The sequence below is a fragment of the Panulirus ornatus genome, chromosome 52 (genome assembly GCF_036320965.1).
Source record: "Panulirus ornatus isolate Po-2019 chromosome 52, ASM3632096v1, whole genome shotgun sequence".
NCBI lineage: Eukaryota > Metazoa > Arthropoda > Malacostraca > Decapoda > Palinuridae > Panulirus > Panulirus ornatus.
This window is the reverse complement of record NC_092275.1, coordinates 2189837-2203726: the sequence shown is the minus strand read 5'-3', so window position 1 is coordinate 2203726 and position 13890 is coordinate 2189837. Positions and strand designations below refer to the sequence as shown.

General features: G+C 42.9%; 1 protein-coding gene across 1 annotated transcript in view; it reads left to right on the top strand.

Annotated features, from left to right (window-relative positions):
* The window catches only part of LOC139764996 (uncharacterized), a 313325-nt gene that overhangs the window by 263615 nt on the left and 35820 nt on the right, over positions 1 to 13890 (top strand). The window contains exon 22 of the mRNA XM_071692047.1: positions 879 to 1073. Within this exon, the coding sequence (XP_071548148.1) occupies positions 879 to 1073 (195 nt within the window). The remainder of the gene's footprint in view (positions 1 to 878; positions 1074 to 13890) is intronic.

The window sequence follows — 13890 nt, the reverse complement described above, 5'->3', positions numbered from 1 at the left end:
AAGGGAGTTCAGCAGCTTACTGGCATATCTGCTACTTAATCTTCTTGTAAGAGTATAGTTACTTGACTGGCAGGTTACTGGCATAACTGCCAGTAGTTAGTCCATGGGCAGGATCTCTTGGCACAACTGCCTTCCGTTCTACTTTTACAACAGCAGATGTTTTGGAAGGGTCAGTGTTAGATTTATAAAAGCCATGTTGAGCATATAGGAAAATGAAATATAAATGTTGTTGAAGTTTATTGCAGTATAGTGCTACTATGAAAGCTCATGAAGTGAGTGAGCCATTGTTTTTTGCTTAGGGTTAAGCTCTCACAAAGGTAAGAGAATGTGATGTACTGAAATTATACTGATTCTTCTTGGCCTGCTATGCAGCAAATTGGGAAGACTAACTATAAGCCCTATCCTGCCCATCTTTGCCATTTGACCCAGGGGACTGCCAGACAACAATTTTGGATATAGATGATATTTATTCTTTTTTTTGGACAGTTACATTCACCAGCACTTGAGGACATATTATGGTGCTTGCTCTGTTTTACTGGGTAGATACATACTGTACCTGCACACACACAATGTGAAAACAGTATGCTTCCTTCGTTTAAAGGGAATTAAACAGGTGCTTACCACAAGTAAGATGACTTTAAAAGAAAATTGGATAGAAATATAGGAACTAAATGATTAAAAAGAATTCTTAGTGTTGACTTTAAGAACAAACAACATCATTAGATAGATTTGCAATTTAGGTGAAAATAATCATAATGGAAGAAGGGATCAGTGAAATTTACTGCTTCTCTCTCACATTTTCATGTAGAAAGGTTTCAGGGATAAATGAATTTTTTCCTTGGATTATTAAGTTTATATTTATATTTAATTCCTTTCAGGTGCCTTTCTCCTCTCCCCTTGATGGTCATCTTCTAATGCATGTAAGTTGCAGTTTTGAGGGTGGAATCACAGAGCGAAGCTTCCTTACCATGTTTGAGGACATAGGAGGATTTGGAGCTTGGAATAGGCGATGGTGTGTCCTCAGTGGAATGTATCTTCGTTTCTGGCGTTACCCTGATGATGAAACAAAGAAGGTGAGCTTTGAACTTCATTATTTGCATCTGAAGTAGATGATGAACTTTAACATTACGCCAACCATTTGCTGTAGTGATGTAAGAAAAGTCTACTATTGCTGCTAGATTCTTGGGTTTAACACATGAGCACACAAACACCAAGAGCACATTCATATGTGTTGTCTTTTGCCAAAGGTTTCTTATATGTTTGATACCCTTTTTTTCATACTTGTTTGCCATTTATTACTTAAAAGGGTAACAAGAAACAGATAAAGAATGGCCTCACTTGCTCTCATCCTCTCTCAACTCTTGTGTGTGATGCACCAAAATTAGAGCCTCCTTTCTACTGCTGAGCCCCTCAGACCTTTCTGTGGTTTACCCACCCCAGATGTTTCACATGCCCATTGAGAGCATGCCAACCCTAGTATACCGTATCATTCCAGTTCAATCTATTCCTTGCCCGCCTCTCACCCTTCTGCATGTTCAGGCCCTGATCTCTCAAAGTCTTTTTCACTCCATCCTTCTACCTCCAGTTTGGTCTCCTGCTTCTCCTTGTTCCCTCCACCTTTGACACTTATATCCTCGTTGTCAACCTATCCTCACTCATTCGTTCCATTTGTCCAAAATGTTTCAACATACCCTCTTCTGCTTATTCAACCACACTCTTTTTATTACCACGCATCTCTCTTACCCTTTTCTTTACTTAATCAATATGAATGACATCGCATATTGTCCTCAAACATTTCATTTCCAACACATCCACCCTCCTCCACACTACCATGTGATATTGCTGGAACTACTATTCCAGCAAACATATGCGTTTTTGCTTTCTGAGATAACGTTCTCTCTTTCCACACATTCCTCATCGCTCCCAGAACCTTTGCCCCTTCCCCCACCCTATGACCCACTTCCGCTTCCATCGTTCCATTCGCTGCCAATTCCGTTCCCAGATATCCATAACCCTTCACTTCCTCCAATTTTTCTCTGTTCAAACTTACATCCCAACTAATGTGCTGAACCTAATAACCTTGCTTTTATTCACATTTACTCTTAACTTACTTTCACACACTTCTAAACTCAGTCAGCAACTATTGCGGTTTCTTACTTGAATCAACCACCAGCGCTGTATCATCGTTGAACAACAACTGACTCACTTCCCAGGGCCTCTTGTCCCCAACAGACAGTATAGTCACCCCCTCTCCAAAACTCTTGCATTTACCACCCCTACCACTCCATCCATAAATATGTTAAACAACCAAGTTGACATCACATACCCTTGCCAGAGTGCTTTATCTATAACTTTTCACATCCTCCAAGTTTTGTATATTGAAACTCAACACTTCAAATAACCTGTCTCTTTCCACTGGTACACCTAAGAATTTGCTGCTAACATTTAATCTCGTAATTTTCCATTCATTGATCGCAGAAACTCAGACACCAGCCTTTTCATTTTTAATCTAATCTGCCTGAAGCACCGTGGGAGAAAGAAGATAGAAAAACAACTCTAAGGCTCCCTTACCATCACATCCACAAATTGAACAGCCTTAGTGACAACACATGCCCTTGCTGCAGACCCACCTTCACCTGAAACCACTCACCTTCCTCTTGTGTACTTGCACACACACCTTATTCTTTTTGATAAAAACTCTTCACTGCTTTTAGCAGCATTCCTCCCAGACCATATATTCAGAATCAACAGAGCAGGTCTGGGAGATGTGATTCAGTCATGGGGACCTTGGAGCCCAACCAGCCTACCTAGGCCAGTGTTGCTGTTCTGATTTTGTATTGGGAAAATTGGAAATTTTTTTTTTTCATTTGGCAAAAAAAAAAAAGAAAAACTGGAGTTGAGAGTGAAAGGTTGTGTTTATTATGTTATTAGATGTTGCTTTAGAGATGGGGAGGATGTGAATTTTTGGATGAAATGCCAGAAACCCCATATGAGTGAAGAAGGATTGAACAAAGAGGATAAATGTGCCAGAGGTGAAGGGAACAAGGAGGAGCAGGAGACCGAATTGGAGATGGAAGGAGTGAAAAAGATTTTGAGCGATCAGGGCCTGAACATACAGAAGGGTGAGAGGTGTGCAAGGAATAGAGTGAATTGGAACGATGTGGTATACTGGGGTCGACTTGCTGTCAGTGGACTGAACCAGGGCGTGAGAAGCGTCTGGGGTAAACCATGGAAAGGTCTGTGGGGCCTGGATGTGGATGGGGGCTGCCATTTCGGTGCATTACACTTGAAAGCTAGAGACTGAGTTTGAATGAATGTGGCCGTTTTGTCTGTTTTCCTGGTGCAACCTCACTGAAGCTTGGGGTAGTGACACTATTTCCTGTGTGGCGGGATAGCGACAGGAATGGATGAAGGCAAGCAAGTATGAATATGTACAATTGTATATCTGCGTATGTGTATGTATGTTATGTATATGTTGATATGTATCCCTGGTGATAGGGGAGAAAGAATACTTCCCATGCATTTCCCCGCTTGTCGTAGAAGATGACTTTAGGGGACAGGAGCGGGGGACTAGAAACCCTCCCCTCCATGTATTGTAACTTTCTAAAAGGGGAAACAGGAGGAGTCATTTAGGGAGTGCTCATCCTCCTCGAAGGCTCAGATTGGGTTGTTTAAATGTGTGTGGATGTAACCAAGATGAGAAAAAAGGAGTGATAGGTAGTATGTTTGAGGAAACGAATCTAGATGTTTTGGCTCTGAGTGAAACGAAGCTTAAGGGTAAAGGGGAAGAATGGTTGGGGAATGTCTTGAGAGTAAAGTCAGGGGTTGGTGAGAGGACAAGAGCAAAGGGAGGCGTAGCTTTACTCCATAAGCAGGAGTTGTGGGAGTATGTGATAGTGTAAGAAAGTAAACTGTAGATTGATATGGATAAGACTGAAAGTGGATGGAGAGAGATGGATGATTATTGGTGCCTATGCTCCTTGTCATGAAAAGAAAGATCATGAGAGGCAAGTGTTTTGGGAGGAGCTGAGTGTGTCAGTAGTTTTGATGCACGAGACCGGGTTATAGTGGTGGGTGATCTGAATGCAAAGGTGAGTAGTGTGGCAGTTGAGGGAATAATTGGTGTACATGGGGTGTTCAGTGTTGTAAATGGAAATGGTGAAGAGCTTGTAGATTTATGTGCTGCAAAAGGACTGGTGATTGGGAATACCTGATTTAAAAAGAGAGATATACATAAGTATACGTATGTAAGTGGGAGAGATGGCCAGAGAGTGTTATTGGATTACATGTAAATTGATAGGTGCATGAAAGAGAGACTTTTGAATGTTAATGTGCTGAGAGGTGCAACTGGAGGGATGTCTGATCATTATCTTGTGGAGACGAAGGTGAAGATTTGTAGAGGTTTTCAGAAAAGAAGAGAGAATGTTGGGGTGAAAAGAGTGGTGAGAGTAAGTGAGCTTGGGAAGGATCCTAGTGTGAGGAAGTACCAGGAGAGACTGAGTATGGAATGGAAAAAGGTGAGCACAAAGGGGGTAAGGGGAGTATGGGGAGGAATGGGATGTATTTAGGGAAGCAGTGATGGCTTGCGCAAAAGATGCTTGTGGCATGAGAAGCGTGGGAGGTGGGCAGATTAGAAAGGGCAGTGAGTGGTAGGATGAAGGAGTAAGATTATTAGTGGAAGAGAAGAGAGAGCATTTGGACGATTTTTGCAGGGAAATAATGCAAATGAGTGAGAGATGTATAAAAGAAAGAGGCAGGAGATCAAAAGAAAGGTGCTGGGAGATGTATAAAAGAAAGAGGCAGGAGATCAAAAGAAAGGTGCAAGAGGTGAAAAAGAGGGCAAATGAAAGTTGGGGTGAGAGAGTATCATTAAAGTTTAGGGAGAATAAAAAGATGTTTTGGAAGGAGGTAAATAAAGTGCATAAGATGAGGGAACAAATGGGAACTTCAGTGAAAGGGGCTAATGGGGAGGTACTCAGTCTCTCCTGGTACTTCCTCACACAAGTCTCCTTCCCAAGCTCACTTACTCTCAACACTCTCTTCACCCCAACATTCTCTCCTCTTTTCTGAAAACCCCTTCAAATCTTCACCTTCGCCTCCACAAGATAATGATCAGACCTCCCTCCAGTTGCACCTCTCAGCACATTAACATCCAAAAGTCTCTCTTTCGTGCGCCTATCAATTAATACGTAAGCCAATAACGCTCTGGCCATCTCTCCTACTTACATACGTATACTTATGTATATCTTTCTTTTTAAACCAGGTATTCCCAATCATCAGTCCTTTTTCAGCACATAAATCTACAAGCTCTTCGCCATTTCCATTTACAACACCGAACACCCCATGTATACCAGTTATTCCCTCAACTGCCACATTACTCACCTTTGCATTCAAATCACCCATCACTATAACCCGGTCTCGTGCATCAAAACCACTAACACTCATTCAGCTGCTCCCAAAACACTTGCCTCTCATGATCTTTCTTCTCATGCCCAGGTGCATATGCACCAATAATCACCCATCTCTCTCCATCAACTTTCAGTTTTACCCATATCAATCTAGAGTTTACTTTCTTACACTCTATCACCTACTCCCACCACTTCTGTTTCAGGAGAAGTGCTACTCCTTCCCTTGCTCTTGTCCTCTCATGAACCCCTGACTTTACTCCCAAGACATTCCCAAACCACTCATCCCCTTTACCCTTGAGCCTCATTTCACTCAGAGCCAAAACATCCAGCTTTCTTTCGTTAAACATACTACCTATCTCTCCTTTTTTCTCATCTTGGTTACATCCACACACATTTAGACACCCCAATATGAGCCTTCGAGGAGGATGGTATGTATATATATATATATATATATATATATATATATATATATATATATATATATATATATATATATGTATATATATGTAAGTAGGAGAGATGGCCAGAGAGCGTTATTGGATTACGTGTTAATTGACAGGCGTGCGAAAGAGAGACTTTTGGATGTCAATGTGCTGAGAGGTGCAACTGGAGGGATGTCTGATCATTATCTTGTGGAGGCTAAGGTGAAGATTAGTATGGGTTTTCAGAAAAGAAGAGTGAATGTTGGGGTGAAGAAGGTGGTGAGAGTAAGTGAGCTTGGGAAGGAGACCTGTGTGAAGAAGTATCAGGAGAGACTGTGTACAGAATGGAAAAAGGTGAGAACAATGGAAGTAAGGGGAGTGGGGGAGGAATTGGATGTATTTAGGGAATCAGTGATGGATTGCGCAAAAGATGCTTGTGGCATGAGAAGAGTGGGAGGTGGGCTGTTTAGAAAGGGTAGTGAGTGGTGGGATGAAGAAGTAAGAGTATTAGTGAAAGAGAAGAGAGAGGCATTTGGACGATTTTTGCAGGGAAAAAATGAAATTGAGTGGGAGAAGTATAAAAGAAAGAGACAGGAGGTCAAGAGAAAGGTGCAAGAGGTGAAAAAAAGGGCAAATGAGAGTTGGGGTGAGAGACTATCAGTAAATTTTAGGGAGAATAAAAAGATGTTCTGGAAGGAGGTAAATAGGGTGCGTAAGACAAGGGAGCAAATGGGAACTTCAGTGAAGGGCGTAAATGGGGAGGTGATAACAAGTAGTGGTGATGCGAGAAGGAGATGGAATGAGTATTTTGAAGGTTTGTTGAATGTGTCTGATGACAGAGTGGCAGATATAGGGTGTTTGGGTCGAGGTGGTGTGCAAAGTGAGAGGGTTAGGGAAAATGATTTGGTAAACAGAGAAGAGGTAGTAAAAGCTTTGCGGAAGATGAAAGCCGGCAAGGCAGCAGGTTTGGATGGTATTGCAGTGGAATTTATTAAAAAAGGGGGTGACTGTATTGTTGACTGGTTGGTAAGGTTATTTAATGTATGTATGACTCATGGTGAGGTGCCTGAGGATTGGCGGAATGCGTGCATAGTGCCATTGTACAAAGGCAAAGGGGATAAGAGTGAGTGCTCAAATTACAGAGGTATAAGTTTGTTGAGTATTCCTGGTAAATTATATGGGAGGGTATTGATTGAGAGGGTGAAGGCATGTACAGAGCATCAGATTGGGGAAGAGCAGTGTGGTTTCAGAAGTGGGAGAGGATGCGTGGATCAGGTGTTTGCTTTGAAGAATGTATGTGAGAAATACTTAGAAAAGCAAATGGATTTGTATGTAGCATTTATGGATCTGGAGAAGGCATATGATAGAGTTGATAGAGATGCTCTGTGGAAGGTATTAAGAATATATGGTGTGGGAGGCAAGTTGTTAGAAGCAGTGAAAAGTTTTTATCGAGGATGTAAGGCATGTGTACGTGTAGGAAGAGAGGAAAGTGATTGGTTCTCAGTGAATGTAGGTTTGCGGCAGGGGTGTGTGATGTCTCCATGGTTGTTTAATTTGTTTATGGATGGGGTTGTTAGGGAGGTAAATGCAAGAGTCTTGGAAAGAGGGGCAAGTATGAAGTCTGTTGGGGATGAGAGAGCTTGGGAAGTGAGTCAGTTGTTGTTCGCTGATGATACAGCGCTGGTGGCTGATTCATGTGAGAAACTGCAGAAGCTGGTGACGGAGTTTGGTAAAGTGTGTGGAAGAAGAAAGTTAAGAGTAAATGTGAATAAGAGCAAGGTTATTAGGTACAGTAGGGTTGAGGGTCAAGTCAATTGGGAGGTGAGTTTGAATGGAGAAAAACTGGAGGAAGTGAAGTGTTTTAGATATCTGGGAGTGGATCTGTCAGCGGATGGAACCATGGAAGCGGAAGTGGATCATTGGGTGGGGGAGGGGGCGAAAATTTTGGGAGCCTTGAAAAATGTGTGGAAGTCGAGAACATTATCCCGGAAAGCAAAAATGGGTATGTTTGAAGGAATAGTAGTTCCAACAATGTTGTATGGTTGCGAGGCGTGGGCTATGGATAGAGTTGTGCGCAGGAGGATGGATGTGCTGGAAATGAGATGTTTGAGGACAATGTGTGGTGTGAGGTGGTTTGATCGAGTAAGTAACGTAAGGGTGAGAGAGATGTGTGGAAATAAAAAGAGCGTGGTTGAGAGAGCAGAAGAGGGTGTTTTGAAATGGCTTGGGCACATGGAGAGAATGAGTGAGGAAAGATTGACCAAGAGGATATATGTGTCGGAGGTGGAGGGAACGAGGAGAAGAGGGAGACCAAATTGGAGGTGAAAAGATGGAGTGAAGAGGATTTTGTGTGATCGGGGCCTGAACATGCAGGAGGGTGAAAGGAGGGCAAGGAATAGAGTGAATTGGAGCGATGTGGTATACAGGGGTTGACGTGCTGTCAGTGGATTGAATCAAGGCATGTGAAGCGTCCGGGGTAAACCATGGAAAGCTGTGTAGGTATGTATATTTGCGTGTGTGGACGTGTGTATGTACATGTGTATGGGGAGGGTTGGGCCATTTCTTTCGTCTGTTTCCTTGCGCTACCTCGCAAACGCGGGAGACAGCGACAAAGTATTAAGAAAAAAAAAAAAAAATATGTATGTATATATGTATATATGTATATATATGTATGTGTGTGTGTGTGTATATGTGCGTATGTATGTGTATGTGTGTGTATGTGTATATGTGTATATATATGTATATTATCCCTGGGGATAGGGGTGAAAGAATACTTCCCACGTATTCCTCGCGTGTCGTGGAAAGCGACTAGAGGGGACGGGAGCGGGGGACCAGAAATCCTCCCCTCCTTGTATTAACTTTCTAAAATGGGAAACAGAAGAAGGAGTCACGCGGGGAGTGCTCATCCTCCTCGAAGGCTCAGAGTGGGGTGCCTAAATGTGTGTGGATGTAACCAAGATGTGAAAAAAGGAGAGATAGGTAGTATGTTTGAGGAAAGGAACCTGGATGTTATGGCTCTGAGTGAAACGAAGCTCAAGGGCAAAGGGGAAGAGTGGTTTGGGAATGTCTGGGGAGTAAAGTCAGGGGTTAGTGAGAGGACAAGAGCAAGGGAAGGAGTAGCAATACTCCTGAAACAGGAGTTGTGGGAGTATGTGATAGAGTGTAAGAAAGTAAATTCTCGATTAATATGGGTAAAACTGAAAGTTGATGGAGAGAGGTGGGTGATTGTTGGTGCATATGCACCTGGGCATGAGAAGAAAGATCAAGAGAGGCAAGTATTTTGGGAGCAGCTGAATGAGTGTGTTAGTGGTTTTGATGCACGAGACCGGGTCATAGTGATGGGTGATTTGAATGCAAAGGTGAGTAATGTGGCAGTTGAGGGAATAATTGGTATACATGGGGTGTTCAGTGTTGTAAATGGAAATGGTGAAGAGCTTGTAGATTTATGTGCTGAAAAAGGACTGATGATTGGGAATACCTGGTTTAAAAAGCGAGATATACATAAGTATACTTATGTAAGTAGGAGAGATGGCCAGAGAGCGTTATTGAATTACGTGTTAATTGACAGGTGTGCGAAAGAGAGACTTTTGGATGTTAATGTGCTGAGAGGTGCAACTGGAGGGATGTCTGATCATTATCTTGTGGAGGCTAAGGTGAAGATTTGTATGGGTTTTCAGAAAAGAAGAGTGAATGTTGGGGTGAAGAGGGTGGTGAGAGTAAGTGAGCTTGAGAAGGAGACCTGTGTGAGGAAGTACCAGGAGAGACTGAGTACAGAATGGAAAAAGGTGAGAACAATGGAAGTAAGGGGAGTGGGGGAGGAATGGGATGTATTTAGGGAATCAGTGATGGATTGCGCAAAAGATGCTTGTGGCATGAGAAGAGTGGGAGGTGGGTTGATTAGAAAGGGTAGTGAGTGGTGGGATGAAGAAGTAAGAGTATTAGTGAAAGAGAAGAGAGAGGCATTTGGACGATTTTTGCAGGGAAAAAATGAAATTGAGTGGGAGAAGTATAAAAGAAAGAGACAGGAGGTCAAGAGAAAGGTGCAAGAGGTGAAAAAAAGGGCAAATGAGAGTTGGGGTGAGAGACTATCAGTAAATTTTAGGGAGAATAAAAAGATGTTCTGGAAGGAGGTAAATAGGGTGCGTAAGACAAGGGAGCAAATGGGAACTTCAGTGAAGGGCGTAAATGGGGAGGTGATAACAAGTAGTGGTGATGCGAGAAGGAGATGGAATGAGTATTTTGAAGGTTTGTTGAATGTGTCTGATGACAGAGTGGCAGATATAGGGTGTTTGGGTCGAGGTGGTGTGCAAAGTGAGAGGGTTAGGGAAAATGATTTGGTAAACAGAGAAGAGGTAGTAAAAGCTTTGCGGAAGATGAAAGCCGGCAAGGCAGCAGGTTTGGATGGTATTGCAGTGGAATTTATTAAAAAAGGGGGTGACTGTATTGTTGACTGGTTGGTAAGGTTATTTAATGTATGTATGACTCATGGTGAGGTGCCTGAGGATTGGCGGAATGCGTGCATAGTGCCATTGTACAAAGGCAAAGGGGATAAGAGTGAGTGCTCAAATTACAGAGGTATAAGTTTGTTGAGTATTCCTGGTAAATTATATGGGAGGGTATTGATTGAGAGGGTGAAGGCATGTACAGAGCATCAGATTGGGGAAGAGCAGTGTGGTTTCAGAAGTGGGAGAGGATGCGTGGATCAGGTGTTTGCTTTGAAGAATGTATGTGAGAAATACTTAGAAAAGCAAATGGATTTGTATGTAGCATTTATGGATCTGGAGAAGGCATATGATAGAGTTGATAGAGATGCTCTGTGGAAGGTATTAAGAATATATGGTGTGGGAGGCAAGTTGTTAGAAGCAGTGAAAAGTTTTTATCGAGGATGTAAGGCATGTGTACGTGTAGGAAGAGAGGAAAGTGATTGGTTCTCAGTGAATGTAGGTTTGCGGCAGGGGTGTGTGATGTCTCCATGGTTGTTTAATTTGTTTATGGATGGGGTTGTTAGGGAGGTAAATGCAAGAGTCTTGGAAAGAGGGGCAAGTATGAAGTCTGTTGGGGATGAGAGAGCTTGGGAAGTGAGTCAGTTGTTGTTCGCTGATGATACAGCGCTGGTGGCGGATTCATGTGAGAAACTGCAGAAGCTGGTGACGGAGTTTGGTAAAGTGTGTGGAAGAAGAAAGTTAAGAGTAAATGTGAATAAGAGCAAGGTTATTAGGTACAGTAGGGTTGAGGGTCAAGTCAATTGGGAGGTGAGTTTGAATGGAGAAAAACTGGAGGAAGTGAAGTGTTTTAGATATCTGGGAGTGGATCTGTCAGCGGATGGAACCATGGAAGCGGAAGTGGATCATTGGGTGGGGGAGGGGGCGAAAATTTTGGGAGCCTTGAAAAATGTGTGGAAGTCGAGAACATTATCCCGGAAAGCAAAAATGGGTATGTTTGAAGGAATAGTAGTTCCAACAATGTTGTATGGTTGCGAGGCGTGGGCTATGGATAGAGTTGTGCGCAGGAGGATGGATGTGCTGGAAATGAGATGTTTGAGGACAATGTGTGGTGTGAGGTGGTTTGATCGAGTAAGTAACGTAAGGGTGAGAGAGATGTGTGGAAATAAAAAGAGCGTGGTTGAGAGAGCAGAAGAGGGTGTTTTGAAATGGCTTGGGCACATGGAGAGAATGAGTGAGGAAAGATTGACCAAGAGGATATATGTGTCGGAGGTGGAGGGAACGAGGAGAAGAGGGAGACCAAATTGGAGGTGAAAAGATGGAGTGAAGAGGATTTTGTGTGATCGGGGCCTGAACATGCAGGAGGGTGAAAGGAGGGCAAGGAATAGAGTGAATTGGAGCGATGTGGTATACAGGGGTTGACGTGCTGTCAGTGGATTGAATCAAGGCATGTGAAGCGTCCGGGGTAAACCATGGAAAGCTGTGTAGGTATGTATATTTGCGTGTGTGGACGTGTGTATGTACATGTGTATGGGGAGGGTTGGGCCATTTCTTTCGTCTGTTTCCTTGCGCTACCTCGCAAACGCGGGAGACAGCGACAAAGTATTAAGAAAAAAAAAAAAAAATATGTATGTATATATGTATATATGTATATATATGTATGTGTGTGTGTGTGTATATGTGCGTATGTATGTGTATGTGTGTGTATGTGTATATGTGTATATATATGTATATTATCCCTGGGGATAGGGGTGAAAGAATACTTCCCACGTATTCCTCGCGTGTCGTGGAAAGCGACTAGAGGGGACGGGAGCGGGGGACCAGAAATCCTCCCCTCCTTGTATTAACTTTCTAAAATGGGAAACAGAAGAAGGAGTCACGCGGGGAGTGCTCATCCTCCTCGAAGGCTCAGAGTGGGGTGCCTAAATGTGTGTGGATGTAACCAAGATGTGAAAAAAGGAGAGATAGGTAGTATGTTTGAGGAAAGGAACCTGGATGTTATGGCTCTGAGTGAAACGAAGCTCAAGGGCAAAGGGGAAGAGTGGTTTGGGAATGTCTGGGGAGTAAAGTCAGGGGTTAGTGAGAGGACAAGAGCAAGGGAAGGAGTAGCAATACTCCTGAAACAGGAGTTGTGGGAGTATGTGATAGAGTGTAAGAAAGTAAATTCTCGATTAATATGGGTAAAACTGAAAGTTGATGGAGAGAGGTGGGTGATTGTTGGTGCATATGCACCTGGGCATGAGAAGAAAGATCAAGAGAGGCAAGTATTTTGGGAGCAGCTGAATGAGTGTGTTAGTGGTTTTGATGCACGAGACCGGGTCATAGTGATGGGTGATTTGAATGCAAAGGTGAGTAATGTGGCAGTTGAGGGAATAATTGGTATACATGGGGTGTTCAGTGTTGTAAATGGAAATGGTGAAGAGCTTGTAGATTTATGTGCTGAAAAAGGACTGATGATTGGGAATACCTGGTTTAAAAAGCGAGATATACATAAGTATACTTATGTAAGTAGGAGAGATGGCCAGAGAGCGTTATTGAATTACGTGTTAATTGACAGGCGTGCGAAAGAGAGACTTTTGGATGTTAATGTGCTGAGAGGTGCAACTGGAGGGATGTCTGATCATTATCTTGTGGAGGCTAAGGTGAAGATTTGTATGGGTTTTCAGAAAAGAAGAGTGAATGTTGGGGTGAAGAGGGTGGTGAGAGTAAGTGAGCTTGAGAAGGAGACCTGTGTGAGGAAGTACCAGGAGAGACTGAGTACAGAATGGAAAAAGGTGAGAACAATGGAAGTAAGGGGAGTGGGGGAGGAATGGGATGTATTTAGGGAATCAGTGATGGATTGCGCAAAAGATGCTTGTGGCATGAGAAGAGTGGGAGGTGGGTTGATTAGAAAGGGTAGTGAGTGGTGGGATGAAGAAGTAAGAGTATTAGTGAAAGAGAAGAGAGAGGCATTTGGACGATTTTTGCAGGGAAAAAGAACAATTGAGTGGGAGATGTATAAAAGAAAGAGACCGGAGGTCAAGAGAAAGGTGCAAGAGGTGAAAAAAAGGGCAAATGAGAGTTGGGGTGAGAGAGTATCATTAAATTTTAGGGAGAATAAAAAGATGTTCTGGAAGGAGGTAAATAAAGTGCGTAAGACAAGGGAGCAAATGGGAACTTCGGTGAAGGGCGCAAGTGGGGAGGTGATAACAAGTAGTGGTGATGTGAGAAGGAGATGGAGTGAGTATTTTGAAGGTTTGTTGAATGTGTTTGATGATAGAGTGGCAGATATAGGGTGCTTTGGTCGAGGGGGTGTGCAAAGTGAGAGGGTTAGGGAAAATGATTTGGTAAACAGAGAAGAGGTAGTGAAAGCTTTGCGGAAGATGAAAGCCGGCAAGGCAGCAGGTTTGGATGGTATTGCAGTGGAATTTATTAAAAAAGGGGGTGACTGTATTGTTGACTGGTTGGTAAGGTTATTTAATGTATGTATGACTCATGGTGAGGTGCCTGAGGATTGGCGGAATGCGTGCATAGTGCCATTGTACAAAGGGAAAGGGGATAAGAGTGAGTGCTCAAATTACAGAGGTATAAGTTTGTTGAGTATTCCTGGTAAATTATATGGGAGGGTATTGATTGAGA